We start from the raw sequence: 27,505 nt of genomic DNA, 5'->3' as shown, positions 1-27,505 counted from the left end.
AAAGGAACTTTACTATTCGATATAATGAACACTTAAAAGCTATAAATCATAATCATTTTTTCGCAATAGGCCAGCACATTGAACAATATAAACACGGATTCACGAACATTGAAAATAACATGAAAATACTAAACATAAATCCCAAGGACTCCCTACTCGATATAACAGAAGAGTTTTATATATCATTAGATCAATACGCTAACCCCAATTTCTATATAAATGAAATTACAGAAAAAACTAATATCTTCAATAAAGTCATCCCTGTCCTAAAAAACAACTGCCTTAAAATAATTAATAAATGGAATATAACACATGCCATAAACCGTCGAATGACATGCCCAGCTCCACCCCTACCCCCACAACAGCAACTCTCCCTACCCCTCCGCTTACCCCCCTCACAACAGCAGACACAAGCCCAAGGCGAACGCAACCCAGCCACGACAACAATAGTAAGCACACATCCATATCAACACACACCCTCAGGCATTCCTTCAATTTACAATTCATTACTTACACTTTATTTTATTTTTCACAGATAACTATAACACCAGCACACAGGTGTAGATGAGGAAGGAGCCTCCACCATAATCTAATATTAAACAACTCATGAATGACCAGGACCACATCATCTGCTTTTAACTTAAAGAACAAGATTCCACTTATAGCAGAGCTGCACATACCAACCTACCTCTATCCACACAATCGGACCTTGTTAACAACGAAAGTGTTTTATTATATGTACACATGAAGACATCTTTTAAGCAAATTAACAGGACATTTTAAGAGACCCACATCATTACCTATGATCACAAGCATCAATTGATCCACACCTATGGATTAAAACTCTAACACAGGAGTCAAATGAAGATATACGCAAGACACGCATATTCAAAACTATGAAGTGTTTTTACACATCTTGTTTTAATGTATTTGAATATGTTCAGTGTATTTTAATGTGTTCATTGTATTTGTATATACAACTTAGATTTAAGCATTAGAATAGGTTGCATAGGTAAATTCCAAGTCTTAAAGAAGATAGTTTTATACCCACATACCAAACGATAACACACATTCAATTTACATTTAGCATGCCCAATTTGGACACATTCAGATATGTTGATTCCTCACGGCATCTCACTTTAGACAGAGTAATGTCAATTATTGCCTAATATATATGTAAAGGTACAAAACTATGTTCAGCTGATGATGACCAGATAAGGTCGAAACCAGTAATGTAAGATAAAAACTTTTACAATAAACAGTATTGATAAGGTGGAAATCCTTTCTTATATGTATATGTGTAATCTGTCAATACGGACATGAAACTCATAAATCACGATCATAAATCACGGCACTTGTATTTGGTGTTTGTGTACTATAATTTGGATACTTCCCCTTACCTATTTAGCTAATGTATCTCTGGGTTATGTTGAAGGTGTATTTAGGTATTTGTTATGCCTGTACGTGGGTGGAAATGACTATATCCGTTGCATCTTATGTGTTATGCACTCATCTTGAATGTGCATTCTAATGTATGGTGAGTATTTTCTGCTGATGTGAACTGTTCTTGATTGGTTTGCTCTATTGTGTCTTATTTGATAGAAGTCGTTAAATGAAGTTTTTGGGTATGCCTTACCTTTACCTTAGTTCTATGCCTGATTTCCTAGGTGTTTCTTAGTTTAGTGAGCGAATGTTGTGGCCATGAGTCGATTGATTGTTGATTGATTACTGCGTAAAATTGTGTTTAAACCAATTTATGGTAGTTGATGTCATACAGGGGCTCACTCACCTAATTCGATTCTTCCTTGCCCTCTCTTGCCACTTCACGTTATTTCTTTTCGGTTATGGTAACTTGATGTTTGGGATAAAGCATGAATTTGCACTACTTTACCGTTGAAAACAAGATATTTATGACTAAAGTTCAGATTGTAATTTACTATTTTACATGAGACCAATCTGATCAAGAATCTGATAGTAGAGAGAAATTAAATTAATGATCCTGGATAAAGTTTTGGAAGTATGTAAAGAATCTGCTTGTTGTTAAGAGAAAATATGTGTATATGAACTACCGGAACTCATCAGTTAATGGTGAAACTTATCGAATAACCACAGGTTATGTTCGACCATTACCAAAGTAACTACACGAGTGGAATCTAACCTATTTTTCAAAATGCATGATCTAATGTGCATCTGGTGCAAGGAACTTATTGAAAATAAAAGTAAACTGTGACATGGAGTTGTACCCAGTGAACACAATGTGCGTTTGGTGTGTAAAGGTTCTATTGCATGGACTAAGCTACAAGCTTAAAAATGTGAATGTGATGTTCATCGAACACTGGGCTGGTTTTTGGTATTGTAATTGATACTAGTACTAAAATGATTGGAAACTGTGTATACTAAGGGTACGTAATAATGAATTTGCTGCAGTGATTATTATCTGTTGTGGACCTATTACCTGTTAAATTTAGTTTATTTTTGGATCACTGTACTATGAAGGAGATTAAGCTGAGCTTTCAGGTGGGAGGCTGTCACCGAGGTGACGTGTTTTAGGCCTCTCCCACTACATTTTTGGTCCGGGTATTTCGCCATTGAAATCTGTGTCCCTTTGGACTTTATTTCAGACTTCTTTCCCGATACTATTTTCTGAGCGGCTTTATGTCGCTAAGTTTTATTGCATCCTCTCCGCTCTAGGAGTTATATTCTATCTTTAACCCATTTATGCCCAGGCGAGTCGTTTTCGACCCATCAAATTATGCCATCTTTATTTAAGCTATTACATTCTTGACACTTGTAAGATCGATTAAGTTAACCATTATATATTTTGTCATACGTTTGGGCGGGAATTTGATTCATTGTTGACGTTATTTTTGATCTGGAGTCAATAGAAGAAAGATGGAATGTCAGCCCTCTGCATGCGGGTGAAGGATGTAAGTAGAATTGACAACTATTCTCATTGGCAGGTTATTCATTGCAGTATTTACTATCTAAAACTTCAATAATACACATACATAATTTGATATCCGCGTAAGTTGCTTAGGATTTCCGGTATTTTCAATAGAACCTAGTGTGGGACGCTAACGACCCGCTGGACAGTTACCTGAGAACTGTCACTGACTTCCACATTCGCTCAATAACGACCATATATTTAGCTTACACCTTACGTAATTAGCCTTACGTAATTAGTCTTAGGATCCCTAATTGCTCTGTAATATATTGCAGAGTATAGCAAGTAACAGTTTCAGAAATTCAGGATGAGCACGAAGCGGCCGATCCTTCAGATATCACCGACTCAGTTGTTGATATCTTTACTGGGCTGCATGAAGACGGAGGAGAAGAAACAGATGCTGACTTTGGTGATGAAGGTTGTTCAGATCCTGACAGACTAAATATCATAAAAAGAAAGAAAGGTTCCACCTAATCAATACTTATTATCACATGTATGATGGAATATCACATGTATAATAGGACCGGTTTCGACCTCTTACAAGGTCATCCTCAGCTACATTAGAATCCTATGTTTGCATTTTATATTATGCCTGATTCCTAAAAGCTTTATGAGATATTCTGAAATTTAACAACATTATGTTGATTACACATTTTTGTTAAGAGTTCCAATGTTACAATATAGCTAAAATTATGACAAGTTAAATACTTTTATTACATAATACACTGACTGACAGAGCAAATGCAACACCAAGGAGTGGTTCGAAAGGGATGAAAGTTGGGGAAAAAACAGAGACGGCACAGACGAATAATTGATGTTTATTTCAAACCGATATGCAGGTTACACAATGCGCACGGCAGACTCAGTAGGATGTAGGACCACCGCGAGCGGCGATGCACGCAGAAACACGTCGAGGTACAGAGTCAATAAGAGTGCGGATGGTGTCCTGAGGGATGGTTCTCCATTCTCTGTCAACCATTTGCCACAGTTGGTCGTCCGTACGAGGCTGGGGCAGAGTTTGCAAACGGCGTCCAATGAGATCCCACACGTGTTCGATTGGTGAGAGATCCGGAGAGTACGCTGGCCACGGAAGCATCTGTACACCTCGTAGAGCCTGTTGGGAGATGCGAGCAGTGTGTGTGGGCGGGCATTATCCTGCTGAAACAGAGCATTGGGCAGCCCCTGAAGGTACGGGAGTGCCACAGGCCGCAGCACATGCTGTACATAGCGGTGGGCATTTAACGTGCCTTGAATACGCACTAGAGGTGACGTGGAATCATACGCAATAGCGCCCCAAACCATGATGCCGCGTTGTCTAGCGGTAGGGCGCTCCACAGTTACTGCCGGATTTGACATTTCTCCACGCCGACGCCACACTCGTCTGCGGTGACTATCACTGACAGAACAGAAGCGTGACTCATCGGAGAACACGACGTTCCGCCATTCCCTCATCCAAGTCGCTCTAGCCCGGCACCATGCCAGGCGTGCACGTCTATGCTGTGGAGTCAATGGTAGTCTTCTGAGTGGACGCCGGGAGTGCAGGCCTCCTTCAACCAATCGACGGGAAATTGTTCTGGTCGATATTGGAACAGCCAGGGTGTCTTGCACATGCTGAAGAATGGCGGTTGACGTGGCGTGCGGGGCTGCCACTGCTTGGCGGCGGATGCGCCGATCCTCGCGTGCTGACGTCACTCGGGCTGCGCCTGGACCCCTCGCACGTGCCACATGTCCCTGCGCCAACCATCTTCGCCACAGGCGCTGCACCGTGGACACATCCCTATGGGTATCGGCTGCGATTTGACGAAGCGACCAACCTGCCCTTCTCAGCCCGATCACCATACCCCTCGTAAAGTCGTCTGTCTGCTGGAAATGCCTCCGTTGACGGTGGCCTGGCATTCTTAGCTATACACGTGTCCTGTGGCACACGACAACACGTTCTACAATGACTGTCGGCTGAGAAATCACGGTACGAAGTGGGCCATTCGCCAACGCCGTGTCCCATTTATCGTTCGCTACGTGCGCAGCACAGCGGCGCATTTCACATCATGAGCATACCTCAGTGACGTCAGTCTACCCTGCAATTGGCATAAAGTTCTGACCACTCCTTGGTGTTGCATTTGCTCTGTCAGTCAGTGTATAATGACCCAATATACACATGTAATTATAATAAAATGGATTAGTCTTTTCTTTCTAATGCATAAAGTAAGAATAATTTATCATAGGCTTTTGCCTATTCAGTTAAAACAAGTTCCATTCTTATAAATGTTTAGTCATATATGACGTGATCTTTGTTGATATTTGTGAATATTACAGTAGTAAATTAGCAGTAAAATATGCCAGTCAAGTGTAAGTATGCTAATGGCTCAATAAAATATATTACTTATCTACATTAAAAGATGAAATAAAAAATAGTTGTGATTAAGAAAACTGTATTAATGGTACCTATTTAATCTTGGTTGGTATTGAACTGCTTATTGGGTGTCATCCCCTAAAGTAATGGAGACCACAGGGTCCGGGAATCGGATCTTTATTTCAACTTCTGATTTTGTATTATTCTTCTTTTCTGCCTTGGGATCACCATACTGTTGGTATTATTCTGTGATTGGTCACTTTGGTGGCTTATGTGTGTGTGGTTGTCCTCATGGCAACTGATGCCCTTGGTGATGATTATTGATATTGATTTGTGTGGGCATGTCCCTGATGACATGAGCTGATTTTGCTCTGACTTTTTGGAGAAGTGTGTGAATATTCTCGTCCCTCTTGTGACCTGTTTTATTCATTTTCTTTATTTTGGTGACACCATTTCTGTCTTGGTGACAAGTGATACTTTCTACATTAATTTATGTTTCTGTAATGTACATTTGAGATCCGATCCTTTGCGAGAATCCCTGTGGCCCCTTGTACTATGTTGTGTTGTGAACCAATAAGTGAAGAAAAGAAAAAGAAACAAAAACTGGTGAAAACTGGAATTAATCACATCTTCGCAAGGAGTCAGTTAATTGAGATAAGTCATTTATTCTACCACATCTTTCTGCCTGTTGGTGAATCTAGACCATGGACATATGAAACCTTATTATCTTGTAAACAACTCTCATTGGATCTCAAAATTACCTACTGATTAATTTTAATTCTGTTTTGCTTTTGATTAGAGGACACCTTTCTTTGTACTTATTTCCTTTAGGCTAACTAAAACAGTCCTTGTTATTAATTAATTAATTTTAATTTTTGTTTTGCTTTTGACTGGAGGACGTTTGTTCCCTTTAATGGTTTTTGGGTATTTTGAATGACTAACGCAGTCCTTAATTTAATTGATTAATTACCCAATTTTAATCTATTGTTGAATTTTAAATTAGAGGATGTCTCGTCCCTTTAATGGTATTTGGGTATTTCTTTCTGACTAAGGTAGTCCTTGATTTATTTAAGTAATATATTTCTCCTTTAATTTCCTCTTTCATTTTTAATTCAAGTACTTGTGCATTTTCAGTTACCTACTCTCTCCTCACTACTTTTAATATTATTATTTTAATTTACGCCAAGGTGCAACTAGGTCTTTTAAATTGTGGACACTCTTCATATTTAGTAATTGTAAAAAAAATTAAGATTACTAATTAAATAATTATTTGTTTAAAGAAAACATGTCTTGGTTTTCTTTCAACATACTTCTGCTGTTATTCCGGGTCAAACATTCTTACTCGAACCACGTTTCCTATGGACTGGTTTCAGCTGCTCGACATTTTGGAGAGTATCTTTGCTTAACTTGTTTTGAGGGTATCTCTCATCTTTGTGTGACTTGTGCCAGCAAGCGACGGTATGGCTGGTGCAAGCTTCAGTTAATAGTGACGACTTAATACTTAACTTTTCTCGTGCAACTCTTCACAGGCTTTTTAACTTTACTTATGTACCTCAAAATCGCCAGTGTGTGCTTATTGAAAAAGATGAAATAGTGTTGTGGAGAAGAAAGTATTTACGTCAGATTAGGAAATTTCATGCAGAGGGTAGACCTATTTATTTCCTTGATGAAATGTGGGTAAATGCAGGGCAAACTACTACAAAGATATGGAAAGATGAAACTATGAAATCTAGCAAAGATGGATTTCTTAGGGGATTATCAAGTGGGTTGAAATCTCCCTCCAGCAAGGGTAAACGCATAATTGTTCTCTACACAGGAAACAAAAAAGATTTTGTGGAAGGGGGATTGTCATTGTTCAAAACGAAGTCTACAAAGGATTATCATGAGGAAATGGATGAAGACGTATTCGGGAAACGGTTTGTTGAAATTCTTCCCTGCCTACAAAAAAATGCCATGATTGTTTTAGACAATGCTCCCACTCACTCTGTTAAAGTCGAGAGAATTCTGAACAAGTCTTGGAGAAAGATCAACATACAGAACTGGCTAGACACGAAAGAAATTTCCTATGATCCGCAGTGCATTAAAGCTGAACTACTGGCACTAACACCACAGCACATTCGTGATGCTTGTAACAAGTACCGAGTTGACAAGGCCGCAGCGGAGTCGGGACGAACCGTGTTAAGATTACCTCCGTATCATTTCTCCTTAAACCCAATAGAGCTTGTATGGAGCCAGGTTAAGGGACATGTGGCTCGAAATAATGCCAATTTCACCATTAAGAAAGTGTGAGAACCATTGATTGAAGGACTTGATACTGTCACTGCTGACCGCTGGAAATCCTGTATTCAACACGTAATCGATGAGGAGGAAGCTAATATGTGGAAGCTGGATGGCATTGCGGATGAAGGCCTTGAACAGTTTGTTATCAACTTGACTGATGACACGGATACCGATGACAACACCAACATGGAAGTGACAGAACAACTGCAGGACAGCGAGTAAACAGTGAGTCTGATTGCTACCCAATAATGCATGAACAATTTTATTTTGTGGATTTATTGTTGTATTTTTAAGTTTAAACAATCGGCTGTTATTTCAATGAGTTTGTGTCTCTAACAGGGGTGCATTTTGCCTGGTGTGATATTTATATATGACGAAACGTTAGGTTGTCCTTACCTTCAGTCTCTCTACTACAAACCTCACAACAGAAAATTGAATTGTTCTTACTCCTCTGTGATTTAAAAAAATCTTAATAATGGGTATTTTTACTCAGGCGAAATAGTCTAATGAACACGAGAATGTTTTTGGAACAAGGTAGTATTTCAGAATACAAGTGCTTGTGGTTGTTTTCTTCGACTCTCAAACATGGTGAGACAGACTGTAGATTCCAGATGTCATTATTTGTCAGAAAGAATGTTTGTATTTAGATGTTATTCATACTGTTGATCCCCCACTGTTTATTTTAATTCTCTGAAGTTACCTAAATGGCAATTTATTTGATCTGCCCCTCTAGAGGCATATCAAGTTAATTCACCTATCAGAATATCTGATAATAATTTCATTTAACCCAACCAGAAGAGTTTTTACTAAATAGTCTAGATGGTTTTTGTCTTTTAAAAACAAATAACTTTTCGTCTTTATAGATTTTTATATTTTTATTCCCCCAGAAGAAATAGTTGAAATGAAAGGAAGCATGAGTGTTTACCCTCGTTAACCTTCCTTTATATTTGTGTAGGGTGACTAGCTTCCAACCATCTAAATTTTCTTTCACTTTTCATGCTTTAAACCTTCCAATACTTAATCACCTGGTAGTATGGGATTAGCCCCTGTATCATAGCGCTGCACACGCACTTAGTGCTTAGATTTTTATTTCATTGTGAACTTTCAACCTTGTAAATTTAAACCTTATTTTCTATTCCTTCGGCTGAGCAGTGTGGGCTACATGCCAATATAAATCATTTTTATATTTTTTAGGGTAACATTCATATTAGTTGTGTAGAAGTAATTTGTACGACTTTCTGCTTTCTTCTGTGATGAAGACAAATGTGGTCTTGGGTGAATATTCATAACCCAAAAAGGGGCAAGTTGTACTCTGATGTAAAACAAAGACCCGGGTTTAGAAACCCTGTGCATTGTAAAATCTTCGGGAAGCAAAGGCTTCTGTTTTTGACTGAGTAAATTACAGAAGGGGAACTTTTCCCACCTTGCTAGTTTCTGAAGACCTGAATGTCAAAGATTTTGACTGAGCTATTCAAAATGAGACTCCATAGTAACTGGTATCCCTACTCTCAGGACCACTTACTAGGCCATTCAGCTGTTGTCCATGGTTCACGAACTAGGACGCGACTACAGTAACCCACACCATGAACCATTTTCTGACAGTTGCTACTAAAATTTTATAATTGTTGTTACTGTTACATTTCTTATTTCAGCAGAGCAAAGAGGGGAAAGAAGTGTGAGGGGTGAATTGCTGGATCAGGATTAACCGGAGTCTTTGGTCAGTGGAGTCCTGGGTTCGATTCCTGGAAGAGTCAGGAGTTTTAACCATATTTAGTTAATTTTGCTGGCACAGGGGCTGCATGTATGTGTCGTCTTCATCATCATTTCATCCTCATTACAACGTGCAGGTCGCCTACAGCCATCAAATCAAAAGACCTGCACCTGGCGAGCTGAAATTGTCCTCGGACACTCCCGGCACTAAAAGCCTTACGCCATTTCATTTCATCATACTTTTGTAAATATTCTGGGAGGCTTCGAACTTCTCATATTGTAAATATCCGGAATTAACCAATATAAATTTCTTAAATGGGTCGATGACCTTAAATGTTAGGCCTCTTTAAAAAACCAGCATCATCAGCAACAACAACAATTTCTTAAATACAGTGAAAGAAAAGTAATAAACTTCAAAAGTGAATTTGCTAGTTATATGTAAATTCCAGTTAATCCTGATCCAGCAATTCACCCCTCACACTTCTTTCCCAACTTTGCTCCGCTGAAATAAGAAATGTAAAAGTAACAACAATTATAAAATTTTAGTAGCAACTGTCAGAAAATTTTTCATGGTGTGGGTTACTGTAGTCAAGTCCTAGTTCGTGAACCATGGGCAACGGCTGAGTGGTCTAGTAAGTGGTCCTGAGAGTCGGGATACCAGTTACTATGGAATGGGAGTGGGCATCACGGACATGTTCCGAGTCGTGGCCCTCCTTGTGGACAGGCGGCCAGGACTATAAAATCCACCGGTGGTCCCTTACCCATTAGAGAGATCCTCACTTGGACTATGTGTAAGTAGGGCAGCATCCAGCTTCATGAATTTACCGAACTCAGAACATTTCAAGCAAGCCTCGGACCTATGGGACTAGCGAGTCCCACTCTCATTTGACAGGCAAGGGACTCCTTGGAAACAACTTGGCGAACAAAATAGAATTCGATGGGGAGTTATCAACATTAACGGGGCTTATGGAAGAAAGAAAGAAAGAAAGAAAGAAAGTAGAACTGGCTGAGTCAGCAAAGAGGATGCACTGGATGTACTAAGAGTGATATTTGGGTAAAGGGAGATAATGAGGAAGAGACAGGATATTATAAAGTGTACTTGACGGGTGTTTAAAAGTGAAGGGCAGAGTATGAAGTAGGGCTGTTTATCAGGAATACCACTGTACGCAACATAGTTTCTGTTAGGCACGTAAAAGAGCGAATGATGTGGGTAGATTTGGCAACTGGAGGAATTAGGACGAGAATTCTCTCGGTGTATTCACCATGTGATTGTGCAGATGAAGATGAAGTAGATAAATTTTATGAAGCATTGAGTGACATCGTAGTCACGGTCAACAGCAAGGATAGGATAGTGCTAATGGGCGATTTCAATGCGAGAGTTGGAAATAGAACTGAAGAATACGAAAGGGTGATTCATAAATGTGGGGAAAATATGGAAGCTAATGGGAATGGGAAGCGTTTGCTGGACTTCTGTGCTAGTATGGATTTAGCAGTTACGAATAAATTCTTCAAGCATAAGACTATTCACCGCCACACATGGGAGGCAGGGGTACCAGATCCATAATAGACTATGTCTTAACCGACTTCGAATTCAGGAAATCTGTTACGATTGTCTGATTTTCCGGGGATTTTTCGATGATGCAGACCACTATCTGATCTGTAGTGAACTAAGTATCTCTAGGCCTAGGGTAGAGAAAGTGAAATCTGTCTGCAAACGAATAAGGGTAGAAAGTCTCCAGGACGAGGAAATTAGAAGTACATGGATATGATTAGTGAGAAGTTTCGAACAGTAGACAGTAAGCAGGTTCAGGATATAGAAAGTGAATGGGTGGCATACAGCGATGCTGTAATAGAAACAGCAAGGGAATGCCTAGGAACAACTGTATGTAAAGATGGGAAAAGGCGAACATCTTGGTGGAATGATGAAGTGAGAGCAGCCTGTAAACATAAAAAGAAGGCTTATCAGAAATGGCTCCAAACAAGGGCCAAGGCAGACAGGGATTGGTACGTAGATGAAAGAAACAGAGAGAAACAAATAGTTGTTGAATCCAAAAAGAAGTCATGGGAAGATTTTGGTAATAACCTGGAAAGGCTAGGTCAAGCAGCAGGGAAACCTTTCTGGACAGTAATAAAGAATCTTAGGAAGGGAGGGAAAAAGGAAATGAACAGTGTTTTGGGTAATTCAGGTGAACTCATAATAGATCCCACGGAATCACTGGACAGGGGGAGGGAATATTTTGAAAATATTCTCAACATAAAAGGAAATCATCTTGGTGGTGCCGCGAACAACCAAGCTCATGGGGAGGAAGAAAATGATGTTGGTGAAATTATGCTTGAGGAAGTGGAAAGGAGGGTAAGTAAACTCCATTATCATAAAGCAGCAGGAATAAATGAAATTAGACTTGAAATGGTGAAGTATAGTGGGACGGCAGGGATGAAATGGCTTCATAGAGTAGTAAGATTAGCATAGTGTTGATAATGTATACGGGCGTTATTTTTTTGGTGAAATAAAACTGTTGATTTCGGTGTTAAAACTGTCACTATTTCTGTCGGTATTTCGTGAAATAAACTGCCGAACTGATTTGATGTTTCTTGTGAAATCTTCCTTTTGGTATGGGGTAAATCAATTTTTTTGGTATGGGTTTTTAAAGTTAACTTGTATCAGTTATCCTTGTTATAAAATCTTTAAAACAAGGAAATACCAAATACAAAATGTTGTAGAAATATATAAATCACTGATACCTCGAAATAAAGTTTGGTGATCTTCTCTGTAATATGGATTTCTACATAGCCTACATTGTTTTACATGTTGAATTACCTTTCTCCAAAGTACAAACTAGCATGGTTTTAACATCAGCACAATATAATTATTAAATTAATGCAGTAGCGACCTTTCAATACTATAATATGTAATATTCTAAATTACATTAATTAATTAGGGACTAGTTTCAGCCGGGGCTGGCCATCTGCAGCCTTAAAGTAAAACATATAAACTAGGTTCTAACTTCTTGAGTATGTTCATCATTGAGAATATTTCAAGTATTAATTTATATACACACAACATTTAATCATAAATAATTCAATAGTACATGGGAACTGGTAAAGGTTGATCCCATAGTACATCACCAAATCTATCTGAGTGGTGTTAGTCATATGCAAGCCATTGAACACCGCTGTAAATAACTGTTACCTGACGGAGAACTGTTAGATGTTGTTTCATCATCAATCAAGGTGATAAAATGAGATACTCTCGTGGTGCTTCTTAAATCATACTGAAATGTTGTTGGACATTGTTAGGATGGCACAAGAAGATGTGGTTAACACAGATACAGACATCTGTATGGCCAAGCTCTGGCCGAAACTAGTTCCTAATTAATTAATGTAATTTAGATTATACATATTATAGTACTGAAAGGTGGACCATTACTACATTAATTTAATAATTATATTGTACTTACAATTCAATACGGATCAGAACCATGAAGTTTATAACCTATGTTTAACATCAGCAGGCAGAGTTATGCGACGGTCGGAAAGTATCTTTATGTAAGCAAAGAAGCCGCTCTCGCTGTCCACATTAGATGTCGGAAACCATAATGCTTGCTAACACTTGGATACAAATTCACTGGCTTTCTGAGCCCAAGTTGGCAGATTCGATCCTGGCTCAATCCAGTGCTCAAATATGTCAGCCCTGTGTTACTAGTTTTCCTGGCACGTAAAAGAACTCCTGTGGGACAACATTCCGGCAGCTCCGAAAATTGTAACAGATTTTAGTGGGATGTAAAACAATAACATTATTACTACTCAATCAGGCGATTTATTTACAATAGGCCTCCTAACATGGTCATATTTTAACAATAAAGAGACCAAGCTCGATAGCTGCAGTCGCTTAATTGCGGCCAGTATCCAGTATTCGGGAGATAGTAGGTTCGAACCCCATTGTCGGCAGCCCTGAAAATGGTTTTCCGTGGTTTCCCATTTTCACACCAGGCTGTACCTTAATTAAAGCCACAGCCGCTTTCTTCCCACTCCTAGCCCTTCCCTGTCCCATCGTCGCCATAAAACCTATCTGTGTCGGTGCGACATAAAGCAAAAAAAAAAAAAAAAATAATAATAATAAACAGAGTATTATTTATCTTTCCTTTTATATTCACCCACTTCCTCATTATCCATTTATTTCTAGAGGAATTTTGGCTTACATGAATGATTGCTCTCTATCTCTTTTTAACTTCTTTGCGATGTGTGAAGTATTGCCGATTGCTATTTGCCGCTTAGAATTATGTTCATTTGCTTCATTCTTCTTCCTTGTGTGTGTTTCTCACACACTGAAGTGCTTATTGCACGTGTCTTTTCGTTTCCATGTAATACAAACATTACAGTATTTACACATTAGAATCTTTCTTGCAGCAACAAATACATTGAACCCCACACTGTTGTATTCCTCAGCCCCCGAAAAAATCACTTTGACGTTAGTTTTCAGCATTTCTATACTTAAACGCTAGACATTAACCAAAAAAAGGTTCATACGTAGCGAACTCTCACTGCTCACTGCTGTATCTACGACTGGTCTTCTTGAGACCACAGCGCCATTTGCTGTGATCGATAACAGATACAGATTTTTATAAACTGCTTTCAAGAACGCGGAACTGAATACACGTACTTCCGATACACAGTGCGCATCGCCTAGTGTGCGTTTGTGTAGAGAATATCGAGTGCTATCAAGAAACTGAAAAGGAAACTACAATAGTCCAGTTGTCAGAAGCATTTAAACGTTTATTGGAGAGCTTCATTTTTTGCACTAAGTTGAGCATATATCGTGATTATTTGCCCAATTTGCACAATAAATCAAATTTCACGAGTTCATTTTGCTAAAATACAGTACTTTAAGTACCTAGAAGGTCACATATAGGCAAGAACAAAGATATGAAAAAATCATCCGTATCACTCTTACAAAAAATACGGCCCCTAGCAATGTACCTTCAGATTGGACAAAGGCAGTAATTTCACCTATCTATAAGCAAGGGAACAGGAAGGATTGCAACAACTATCAAGGTATCTCATTAATTAGTATACCAGGCAAAGTATTCACTGGCATCTTGGAAGGGAGGGTGTGATCAGTCGTTGAGAGGAAGTTGGACCAAAAACCAGTGTGGTTTCAGACCAAAGAGGGGCTGTCAGGATCAGATTTTCAATACACACCAGGTAATTGAAAAATGTTATGAGAGGAATAGACAGTTGTATTTATGATCTGTAGATTAAGAGAAAGCATATGACAGGGTACCAAGGGAAAAGATGTTCACCATACTGGGGGACTAAAGAATTAAGGGTAGATTATTAAAATCAATCAAAGGCATTCATGTTGACAATTGGGCTGCAGTGAGAACTGATGGTAGAACGAGTTCTTGGTGCAGGGTACTTACAGGGGTTAGACAAGTTTGTAATATTTCACCTTTGCTGTTCGTGGTTTACATGGATCATCTGCTGAAAGGTATAAAATGGCAGGGAGGGATTCAGTTAAGTGGAAATGTAGTAAGCATTTTGGCCTATGCTGACGACTTGGTCTTAATGGCAGATTGTGCTGAAAACCTGCAGTCTAATATCTTGGAACTTGAAAATAGGTGCAATGAGTATGGTATGAAAATTAGCCTTTCGAAGACTAAATTGATGTCATCAGGTAAGAAATTCAACAGAACTGAACGTCAGATTAGTGATACAAAGCTATAACATGTAGATAATTTTAAGTATTTAGCTTGTGTGTTCTCCCAGGATGGTAATATAGTAAGTGAGATTGAATCAAGCTGTAGTAAAGCTAATGCTGTGAGCTCGCAGCTGTGATCAACAGTATTCTGTAAGAAGGAAGTCAGCTCCCAGACGAAACTATCTTTACATCAGTCTGTTTTCAGGGCAACTTTGCTTTATGGGAGCGAATGCTGGGTGGACTCATGATATCTTACTCATAAGTTAGAAGTGACAGACATGAAAGTAGCGAGAATGATTGCTGGTACAAACAGGTGGGAACAATGGCAGGAGAGTACTCAGAATGAAGAGATAAAGGCTAAGTTAGGAATTAACTCAATGGATGAAGCTGTACACATAAACCAACTTCGGTGGTGGGGTCATGTCAGATGAATGGAGGATAGGTTACGCAGAAGAATATTGGACTCTGATATGGAGGGTAAGAAGAGTAGAGGGAGACCAAGATGACGATGGTTAGACTCATTCTAACGATTTAACCCTCAGTTTGTGCGGTACGGGTCAAATCACTGCCACGTACATATTTTCCGCAGTAGCTTCCTGGATTTTCCCACCAGTATGTGTTTCTTCTCAGTAGCTGCATCTATTATCGAGCTCTTTCAATGCCAGTAGTTATCTTATCAATGTTCTGTGCTGTTGTGAAATTACAGTCATGGTTGGTCAATCTGACCCACACCACAGCAAGTACGTAACTTATTTTTGGCAGTGGACGATTCCGTTTTATTGCTCTAGATATTACGATTTTTTCTTTTATCAAATTTTTCTTTCCCGAGTGTTTGTATACATTATTTTGTTTGTTTTAACTTACAGGCGAGGTGAGTGCTTAGAGGAATGGCAGGAAATTCGAGCCGGAATGTGTTATTACCATCTGAAGACATAGCACGTCTCCTACATTCTGAGGATCTAGATCTAGAAAACTATACTGATATTTTAAGTGATGTCTCTGAAGTGGAAGATTGCAAAAATCTCAGTGAAGATGACTCCATAAGGAAACAATCAGCAGAAGAAGACATGGATGAGGACGAAGGAAACAATAGCCCTGTTCAGTGTTATTATGGCAAGGCCTGGCGCGCATTCAAGTGGGCGGCTAATCCCCCTCAATGACACACAACGGCACACAATCTAGTGAGAAAGATTCCAGGTGTTATTGGTGAAGTGCGTAATCTTGACCTATGTGTTGAAGAACAACATTTCTGGTCAGCTATTTTCAGTGAAGAAATGTTAGATGAGTTACTGTTGCACACTAATGATTATATAAAGACAGTTCAAAGCCAATGGTCAGAAAACCATAAACAGAAACCGACATGACAGACGAAAGCATATTTAGGATTGTTGTATTTGAGTGGGGCATGTAAATCTGGCAATGAAGATGTTCGTTCCCTGTTTTGAAAGGATGGATTTGGCCGTAACATTTTTCATGCAACAATGTCAGTTCAGAGATTTCTTTTCTTAAAAGCAAAAAAAAAAAAAAGCAAAGTCATCTCCCTACAGGCCATGAAGGCCCTTGGAGGGGTGGAAGGTAAAGGATTCCACTCTCCGTAACCTCGGCACTTGATGGGGTAGAGTGGTTAGCTCTACGCCCGGCCGCCTTTGCCCCCAGGAATTACCCTGGTACTCATTTTTGGTGTAGGCTGAGTGAACCTCAGGGCCATATGCACCTTCGGAAGTGGAAATCTCATTTCTTAAATTTTACGACTTCCTGACGGGGATTCGAACCCACGTCCTTCCGGGCGAGCCGAGTACGCCTTTACCGCCTCGGCCAGGCAGCCCCTGATTTCTTTTCTTACTTAGAGTAATGAGTTTGACAGTGCACATGACAGAGAAGATCGAAAGAAAGTAGATCCGTTGGCAGATTTCCTTCGATTGTTAATCATCTTGTAAAAAACTGTCAATCATCCTATAGTCTTGGGTCCTACATGTGTATTGATGAAATGTTAGTGGGGTTCAGAGGACACTGTCGACTCAAAATGTTTATGCCCAGTAAACCGAACCGCTATGGATTGAAGATAATGATTTTAGCCGATGCAAAAACAGGATTTTTTCGGATGGTATAGGACTTAGTAATGGGCAGAAACAGTTCTCCAAACCAACTCAAACCGTGCTCAGACTTGCATACCCTATTTATCATACAAACAGGAACATTCCAGATAACAATTGGTTTACCTCGATTGAGCTAGTCCAAGTTTGGAAAGACAAGGGACTTACGTGGGAACAGTCAGGAAAAATAAGAGGGAAGTACCATTACGAATTCAAGCAGGAAAGGATCACGATGTGATCTCATCATTGTATTGTTACACAAAGGACATGACATCACTGTCCCACGTGCCAATAAAGAATAAATATGTTCTCTTACTGTCAAGCATGCATCACGGCCCTGGATCTGATTCAGATACAGGTAAAGAGGAAATTATCCCGTCGTACAACAACACTTAGAGCGGGATCAACAGCTTGGACCAGAAGTGTGCCAATTATGATGTTGGAAGACGTACAGGATGCTGGCCTATGGCACTTTTCTACGAAGTTCTTAATATAGCTGGAATAAATAGCTACATTTTGTACTATTCCAAACAAACAGGGAAAGTAAAGGAAAGACTGCTATTTCTCAGGAACCTGGGGAGGCAACTTGTAACTCAAAACAAAATGCGACGCATCTACAAGGACAGACCTCCTCCTGAACTTCGTCAAACAATGTGTCACATTATTGGTAGTGAGCTTCCAGCAAGAGGCAATAATGAACTCATAACATCAGGGAAGAGGAAACATTGCTATGTCTGCCCATCTAAATTAAACAGGAAGACAAAAGAATCATGCAAAACGTGTATGTGGCCCATATGTGGTAACTGCACCGTGTGAGCCTGTATTAACAGTGCCTGCAATTGAGCTTAGCTGAACGGGAAAACCTCTGCCCTTCAGAAATAGCAATGGACAGCATTTCATTAAAACACTCGTCCTAAGTACAAATATCAACTAAAAGGGACGTTTTTAAATATTTATAACATCCGAAGAGCTTAACAAGGAAACACTGTTTTCAGAGCACAAAAAGTGCCTACTATTTTTGTGAACATATATGTGTATAGTACATGAGTGATATTAATCTAACATGTTTATATTCTGCTTTAAAATAGATAATATTTACATTATAAATGATCTGATTTGTAGTATATTTTGTAAATATATGTTGGTCATTTTGATCTGCACCACATCATTTACGTTACGCAATGCCATCACACCAGTTGACGGTTAAGGATAAGAGGTATAAAACAAAATGAAGTCACAGCACTACTTGCAAACAGAGGATTGTGGCGATGTTTAGTAAATTCACAGAGGCTTGCAGACTGAACGCTGAAGGGCATTATGGTCTATAATGATAATGTATGTATGTATGTATGTATGTATGTATGTATGTATGTATGTATGTGTCAGAAACAATCAGTATGAACATCAGAGCACTTGAAATTTCACTAATATTCTATAGCTCAAAATTTATTACAAATGTATGTAACTCACTTGTGAATTATTCTGTGGCAGTTGGCAAGCATATTTTAATGTCAGATTAAATTATTGTTAAAAGGTAACACATGTAAAGTAATGAAGTAGCTAAATAATGAATATAGGGTTTCAGGAAAACAGGCTGCTCCGTAACACACAAGAATAATACAGTAGGTTCATTTACATCATAGCTCAAAACGTAACGATTCCACTGGAATCGAAAATCAAGAAACCTAAGAATAAAAATATGCTAAAACCAGCTGCTTAGCATAAATGGCATGTGCTAAATGTCGTAGAATCTCATCCTGATGCAGTCGGTTGACATGTAATAGTGTTTTAATGCAAGATCCCTGAGGCTGTTCTGTTACAGGCAAGCTAAAGAATAGAATCTCAGGATAATATTCTGTCACTTCAGTTTTCATTACAACTAGTAATAGTTACAAGGATATTAAAACATAGATACGCATTAATATTTTTATATTTCACTTCAAAAATCTGCTGTGCTCACCTGGTTCTGAGTAGGAGTTTGGGGCGGTGTTGGAGTTCGATAGCTAGGCTGGCCTGGCTGCACATAAGGACTTATTCCAGTCGCATGATGGTGATGATAGTACGGCAATGTTGAATTTGGTGCAGGCACCATACTGGTACTACTACTGCTTAGCCTAGAAAAATAATATTATGAGATCACATTATGTCTCTTAACTGAAATGGCAATGAGGAGTACCATACCATCAACTAAAACAAATAGGTAAGTCACTCTCCAGGTTGTAACACTATATACAGTGGTGGTCAAAATAATAGAGCCACCTGGCAAAGGTTTGGAATAAAGTGCAAATTTATTACTGGAGATGTTTGTACTATGATGGAAACAAAATTTTACGTTGTACAGGAACCATTACAACAGAGTCACATTGTACCGCAGTCAGTTATATAGATAACACAACTAAAACTAATCAATAATATTCAAAAGAATACCAGACCACAGGGTCAAAAATATAGAGCCAATTGACACAAATATTTTGTACTTGACCTCAGTCTTATGAAATTTACAGGAACAGTCATTTTTGCATAGGAGTGCAGTAGTACTTCATGGGGTAACTCTTATTTTTGAGGATTGCCTTGCTCCTCTTACCCATAGAGTCGACTAAATGCCTGCATTTGTCACTGCTGATCGCATACCAGGCTCTCTGGATTACTTCCCAAAGTAGCATTTGAGTGGTCAATTCTCTTGTCTACGATCTCCCATAAGTTCTCAATGGGTGAAGCGTCAGGGCATGAGGTGGCCACTCTAATACTTCGATATGGTGATCTTGAAAAAAACTGCCTTATGATCCTTGTAGTATGCTATGGATCGTTATCGTGCTGAAATTCCATTTCAGCGGCATTTCCTCTTCAGCATAAGGCAACATCACATTTGCCAAGATGTCTTTGTACATTTCTGCGTTCATTATGCCGTTGATACAGTGTATTGGACCAATGACGTACCATGAAAAACGTCCCTATACCGTAACACTTCCGCCACAGTATTTCATAGTTTTTAAAGTGTACTTGGGATTAAATTCCTGGTTTGGTGGGCGGTACACAGACTTTTCCGTCTGAGGCAAACCTATTATACTTGGATTCATCGAACCAAAGGATGTTCCTCCACCAAATATCAGGATTTTATTCATTTCTCCAGGCGAAGGCCAACATTTTCTGAACATTAGCTTTTGAAACATGTGGCTTCTGTCTCGCAATGTGCCCATTCAATTTTGCGGATCTCAGTTGTCTTTGAAACGTTGGGGTTGATGGTAGAACATTATTTTTGTAGCTAAACAAAATAGCTTTCAGTTGTGGTGTTGACAAAAATGAGTCTTTCTTTACTTCCCTAGTGATGACTCTGTCTCCGTGAAAAGTAGTTACACGAGGTCACCCCGTTCTCCACATGCGGCTTTGTTTGTTTTGCCAGTCTAATGGCATTCTGGACTCGTTTTTGCGAAACGTGTAAATCCTTGGCTATTTGATTCATGGACATCCCACTTTTGAACATCCGGAACATTACTATATGCTCATCATCACTTGTATGCTTTGCTCTGCCCATCTAGAAGAATGTAAACAAAACCAAACGTCAATTTACATACAAAATAATATTGAGTGGAGGTCCATTGATAAATAATATCGCTAGCCCGCAAAACAACTGCAAAACATCAACTTGAATGGGACTTCTGTAAAACGGCTCTATTATTTTGACCCATAAGATTCATACCTTTATGCCTCCTTTCGCACATCTAGCTCAAACGCTTCCTTTCGCATGATTACAGATAGCAGCGACGTCCTCCCTGATTTAAAGATAAAAATTTCATTGTTCCGTATTGAAATTATTAACATTAAAAATTAAATAATTGAAGTTCAACCAATTCAATACATAAAAGAAAGAAATGTAGTAATTACATTCTTATTTAAATGGGACCGGTTTCGACCCTAGTCCAGGTCATCGTCAGCCGTAAAAACAAGTAGGCGAAATCACACAATGTTTATGAATATTGGAGAAATGGGTCAGTTTCACACTCTGTCAGGTACAAAGTCACAAACTATCGAACAACATATGAAGATTATAAATAAGTTGAAGTCGCAGGCGAATAGATTTGTAGAAGCAAAACGCCAGTTCCCGGTGATCAGCGCGGCACATTCAAGGTCATGCGCTGCGGTCTCGAACGCCATTTGACCGTTCTCCACTATTCATAAACATTGAGAGACTTTACTTATCATTGCGTGTGCCGTACTACCTTTCATACAATTTCTACCCCCATCATCAATTTATATTTCATCTTATACCGATCCAGAGTTCACTTATTCTTTTTCATATGCATTGTTTTTCTTGTTTTTTATGTTTTGAACGGCTGACGATGACCTGGACTAGGGTCGAAACCGGCCCATTTCTAATCACTATTAAATAAGAATGTAATCACTACATTCCTTTCTTTTATGTATTGAATAGGTTGAACCTCTTTTTCAATTATTTAATTTTTAATCAGACCATGTCACACCGCTATCACACTAGGTCGTGCACGAAGACAGTTCTCCGAGGCAACGCGGATTAAACATTTGCCAGATAAGGTAAGTCAAGGCCACGCAATCTCGAATACAAATATCTTCCTGCTATCTATTTAGAATTCGGAGCTTTTTACTTTTACCATATGTCATATTTTAATATATTACGATCTCCTGCTGGTTACAGATCGCGAGGCAAGCTGCCCGAATCAGATCGCCATTTTATATAACAACCCACCACAGGGTTTTAGCAAGTTAAACGACTAACACAATTTCTTTTATCACATTCCGAAGAGCAATTCTCGGAAGTTAAACAGTCGACACGGCCTTTTAACCACAAGAATATCACTCAAGGAAGTTATTAAACATAAACAATAAATACATGAAGACTGGTGCATATGACAAACTTTCATTCAAGTTTGAATAAGTGCCTTACCATAGACACTTTAGAATATTTTAAAGTATGTTTATTAAAAACAAAGTGTTTAACATCACCACAGACGCGAATTTTAATTAAGTTATTATTTTTCTCACAAATGCCTGAAGATTATTACAAACACGAACTTTCTATTCACGCCACCTAATGTTATCAAAAAGAATTTTACCATAGACGCTTTTAAATATTTTAAATATGTTTTTCATCATTTAAGTTTTTAAACACAATTGTAAACGATACTGTAATTTAAGTATCATTCACAATAATCTCGTTACCCCCCCCCCCCCCCATCTTCCATTTCATTTAAAGCATTTAGTACAATAGTTTTTGGATTCCCATGGGATATAGTTTTAAGATCCAATGTGCTTGCTTTTAAATGTTATCATCTAAGATTTTTTTATATACAGCTGAAGATGACCACTAAGTGGTCGAAACATGTACTGTGTTTGTTAATGTATTTTTAAGTTTGCCAAAGGCAAAAGAAATAAAGTATCGATTAGGTGGCTTTTTAGATTAATTTGTTGATGTACCTTCCTGCTCGTTTTACAGCTGAGAGTGAATGATGATGCAGCCTTAGGTTCTGTAGGAACGTGGCTGTGTTATCAACGACTTGAAAGAAGAGCTCTCAACTTATGCTCGTGACTAGTACATTTTATGCTTACAAAACCATCCAACAACATTATGGTGAAGTTACAACTCACTGAAACAGTGGCTAATATTTTTTGCTACATTGAAAACATGCACCCATAAATTCTCTGAGCTCCATCAGCAACAATGAAGTAACATGCCTGTAGTTTCTATGGCCAACAACTCCAACGCGTTAGACTGCTACTTTTGAAAATATGGGAAGGAAATGGTTTTCTCGTTTCCAGGAAAACTGATGATGATGCATGTTGTTTAAAGGAGCCTAACATCTAGGTCATCGGCCCCTAATGGTACGAAATGTAATGGCAATTTAAAAGTTCAAAATCATCCATTGACCAGAATAAAAAATGCAATGAAGAATGAATCGATGGATATGAATTTGAAACAATCAGTGGATCCGACCCAGAAACTATCATAAACAATAGTATTACTGACCAAGGAACTGTTTCTAAAGCTCAATCCTGAATCGAGGATGCTTCCTGTTTAAAGAGGTCCAAAATCCAGGTCAAGGGCCCCTCATAATGGTACTTATCGCTAGTAAAGTAGAACTATGGTATTTGTCATGTTGCGGTACTAATCAAAAGTAACGTAGACCCGCGGTGTTCCACATATTATGGTACTTGTCACAAGTATTGTATGTCGTACAAGTAACTCAGACCTATGGCGTTTCTCACATAATGGCACCACTCACAGGCAACGCAAACCCATGGTGTTCCTCACGTAGGTGTACTAATCACGGGTGCCAGTATTCTCATGCCATTCCTTATATAGTGGGTACTAATAGCAGGCAACGAACACCCATGGTGTCGCTCATATAGTGGTACTAATCGCAGGCAACTCCCAGACCCGTGGTGTTTCTCACAATGGTACTAATCACGGGTAGTAGAAACCCACAGTGAACCACTCTCTGCTGCTGCTAATCACAAACCTATTGTATACCTAACACAGTGGTACTCCTCGCAAGTAAAGGTGACCCATGGTGTTCCCTGCGTGATGGAACTAATCACAAGTAGTTTCATGGTTCTAATACAATCATGCCTTGGTTGTCCCTTTTAGTCGTCTCTTACGACAGGCAGGGGATACTGTGGGTGTATTCTTCGTCTGCGTCCCCCACCCACAGGCGGTTCTGGGAAAATTGACCTGACTCATCTGGTGATCCAGGGTCAGGATGACCCTCACACATCGACGAAGATCACTTGAGTGATCAACAATGCAGAAATTGGCAGAAGCTAGGAACTGTGACTATCCCACCACAGAGCATTATTTGCAGTCTATGGGTAAGGTATAAAAAAGTGTTAACTAAGGAGAACAGCAATGGATAACAGAATGTGCGTCACTGCTTGTTTGTCACAGGTTCATATGTGATCAGCACCAAATGTTTCCTGGGAACATTATTACTGGTGATGAAAAATTGTGTCCATAAATCAATATCAGGAAGAAGAAAGAGTAGATGGGCCCAAAGAAAACAACTACCTGTGCAAAGGACAGTGCACATTAAATAAATTAAAAATGTGTTGTGAGTTTGGTAGAACAAACAGTAACTCTTCACCATCTATTGCTTCCAAGGAAAAAAAAAAAAAAACAACCACTGTTGCTGTGAACAACTAAAACGTCTCACCTTGTTGAAAAGAAACTACCAAGATGTCCAGTGCTCCTACTGCATGACAATGTACATTCACATTCGAACAAACTGGACATAGAAGTTACTGAAGAGCTTGGCTGGGAAACTAATCTACACCCAGCCTGTTTGCCCAACATTGCGCCTACCGATTTTCATCATATCCATCTTTCTCTGACTATATTCAGGCAACAGTATTTCCTGATGAAGCTGCTCTTGACACTTGGATCACAGATATCTTCAACTCAAAACCAACAGCAGTTCTACAAGCACAGCTTCAAATTCCTTTTGCAAAGTTGGCAGATGGTCACTGACAATGGAGGCGAGTACAATACTGACAGAGTGAAGTTGTGGTGTAAATTAACCAACAATGCTTGTTTTAATAATTACCACTGAAATGCAAAACGTACATGAATACATACATATATTTACAAACGACTATGAATTTATGCACCGTTCCAATAAATTCCCATCAATATTTTATTATTATTATTTTAGTTTTTTAGCCAACAGAGGACTACTTGGTTTATGGAGGTTTTCCTTCCGTTTGTCAGCCCAATACTGTTTCATCCTTTCTGAACGTAATTTTCTTTCCACTTCTGGAATCACTCTGCCTATTCCTGCTTCTTGATTTTTGTCTGTAGTCTAGTGTGCTTATCTTTCAATATTTTGAGTGTATTGGTTTTGTATTTGAAATCTTCTATTGTAATTGTACTGGGAGGTACACCTCAACCCAGCACATTTAAAAGAAGCGCCTTAAAGAACGTTATCTATCGAACAAATCTTGAAACAGCTAGTGCATGAAGTTGGGACATTGATCAGAAGATGTCACTACTAAATGACAGAGTAATATGTTATTTTAAAGTTTCCTAAACTCACTGGTTTTCTTTGTTTTGTTTTGTTTTGTTTTGGTGTATCACAGGAAGTTCACACTTTTCTCCATAGGTGTCTCTCCTAAAAAAATGAGGTCATGCACTCTGGTGCAAAGTGGAATATTTAGAGATTTGAAGAAATGTTAGGTTTTCTCAACTAAATGGACTAATTATTTCTAGGTTTGCAACACTTGCTTCCCACCCTGCCAGCTGTGGAGCCTGGCCAATTGCAAATTTTCTGTATTTGTTTTTCCAGCCAATCAAACGTTTCTTGTACCTATTTTATCTGCCAATAAAAATGAGAAGGTGTATCCGGATTTAGTGCAGAACCTTCTGGAAGCTTCCCCTCGGGTATATAAAAGCTGTCGCTTTTTTGAGCTAACTTATCTTATTGATCGCCGAACTTATGAATGTATGAGTTAAGAGAGGAGGCGGAGTTCTTCATTCTTCGGCAGGCAGAATATCAGCCCAGGTAATGGCCACCAGTTTTCTATCTCTACAGCAATCTAAGCAAACTGATCTGAGGGGAAGGTTCTAATTTTTAACTATGACCCTTAAAATTTTCTAAATATGTGAATTTCTCTCCTTTTTCATGTAAAAATTAATGGAAGTACTCGACACTTAAACTGTAAATCGGGGAGAGAGAGTCTGTTACCCTCTCAAATTCCCCTTCAATTTATCTTGAGGTGTCTATGATTTTGTAACTGTTTTGTAAATAATAAATTAACTTGTCATTCTAGTCACCTCAGTAATGTGGGGTTAGCCTATGCATCGTCAGGCCACAAGCCCAAGTAGGGTTTTAATTTCTGATTTCGAGGAGCACAAGCGTACGCCTCCATAGATTTTGTGTTTGGGCCAGTAATGTAACCTGTTCTTCTTCTCGAAGGCCTGGTAGTATGGGTACTAGATACCCCTGTGTAATATAAAAGGTAATTACTACGGCACTGTAAAATGCTGGTTGTGCCTAGAGAGGCCTAGAAATGTAATTTTATTGAGCAAAGAAGCTCTAATCTTTAATGTAAATTAAAGGTTGCCTGACCCAGGTTGTAAGGGTTGGGAGCACAGTCTCCTTTTTGAAGTTGTAGAGCCTGCAAACTCTTTTCTGGTTCTGTAATAGATTTCTGTGTACAATTGAGTGGTACCTTTGGAAGGCCGTAACTGTTGGAGCAAAGCTTGAAAATTGTGTTTTGGGAGATTTCTCTCCTCATCCATCTAAACACAACTTCAGCGATTCTGGAAACTTGTAAATTAGGAGCTTGAAGCTCAAAATTTTTAGTTCAAGTTTTTTAATTTTAATTTTTAACAAGTGTCTACCTATACTTACCAAATTTTAATGTGTTAAAACTTTTTAAGTGTTTTATATTATGACCCATATGTTTTAATATGTCCTACATACTCATGTTCTAACTAATTGTAACTTTTTACCTTGACTACTGATATTTTAATTACATGCTATTGTACACATTTCCATACCCCATTAGACATCCGGATGTCTAATACAATAACAACTTGTGAATTGTCTAATGGTTGAAACAAATCATGTACCAGCTGATGATGGCCGTTAAAGAGCCGAAACCGGTACTAGTTTAATCTATTTAAAATAAATTGTGTATTGATTGGTGGAAAAACACTTTTCTTATCTATACTTTGAATCGGTCAATACGGAAAATGAAATTTATAAATAATAAAAGCGCCTCTTTCTTCGGGCAACAGATCTCCAACAAGGTAATGGCCTTTTAACATCTGTATTCCTTGCTAGCTCAGCAGTTTTGCCCGAGTGCACCAAGCTCGGTAATTATCAGCCTTTACGAAACCGTGGTAAAACTTTTACCGTGGTATTGTCGTAAAAGCAGTGCACCATTACTATCGCCCGGTTTCGTTACCGCGGTTTCTTGACGCTTGATTTTCTCGCTATTATTCCCCTCGGAAGAAATTCGAAGTAGTATTCAGGAAGCAGTGATCATTTCGATAGTCAGTTGTCTTTAGTTTATCCAGCCGGCAGTGATCGTTTCGACAGTCACTTGTCGCTCGTGTTTACATTTTGTGACAGCGCAAGCAAGTTATCGACTCCTTAAAATGGAAAATAATGTTCGACATGTTTTGAATGTTACATCGAAGTCCTAAAGACATGGAAGGGGACCTCCTTTTCCACACACAATATTGTCTCTCGACAACATTCCTTGTGGCAATATGGGCTCTGTTATATCGTTGTTCTGCTGGGGAGGTGGGATTCAGAACAGGTGTTTTAAGGAGGAAGGATTTACATGGGTAACCTCCATCACCAAAAATATAGCCATTATCTATTTCTCTCGTCTCGAGACGCGCTCTCAGCCGAGAATTGTGAAATATTGTGCTATCATGAGTCGACCCTGGCCAT

General features: G+C 38.9%; 1 protein-coding gene across 7 annotated transcripts in view; it reads right to left on the bottom strand.

The window, feature by feature from the left end:
* Positions 1-27,505, bottom strand: part of enc (encore) — a 1,357,661-nt gene that overhangs the window by 310,892 nt on the left and 1,019,264 nt on the right. For all 7 annotated transcript variants that reach the window (XM_067147181.2, XM_067147182.2, XM_067147187.2 and 4 more), the window contains one exon: positions 19,036-19,189. In XM_067147181.2, coding sequence (XP_067003282.2) covers positions 19,036-19,189 — 154 coding nt within the window. The remainder of the gene's footprint in view (positions 1-19,035; positions 19,190-27,505) is intronic.

Source organism: Anabrus simplex, chromosome 5, assembly GCF_040414725.1.
Source record: "Anabrus simplex isolate iqAnaSimp1 chromosome 5, ASM4041472v1, whole genome shotgun sequence".
NCBI classification, from domain to species: domain Eukaryota; kingdom Metazoa; phylum Arthropoda; class Insecta; order Orthoptera; family Tettigoniidae; genus Anabrus; species Anabrus simplex.
The sequence above is the reverse complement of the archived record's forward strand: the minus strand, read 5'-3'. Positions and strand labels throughout refer to the sequence as shown.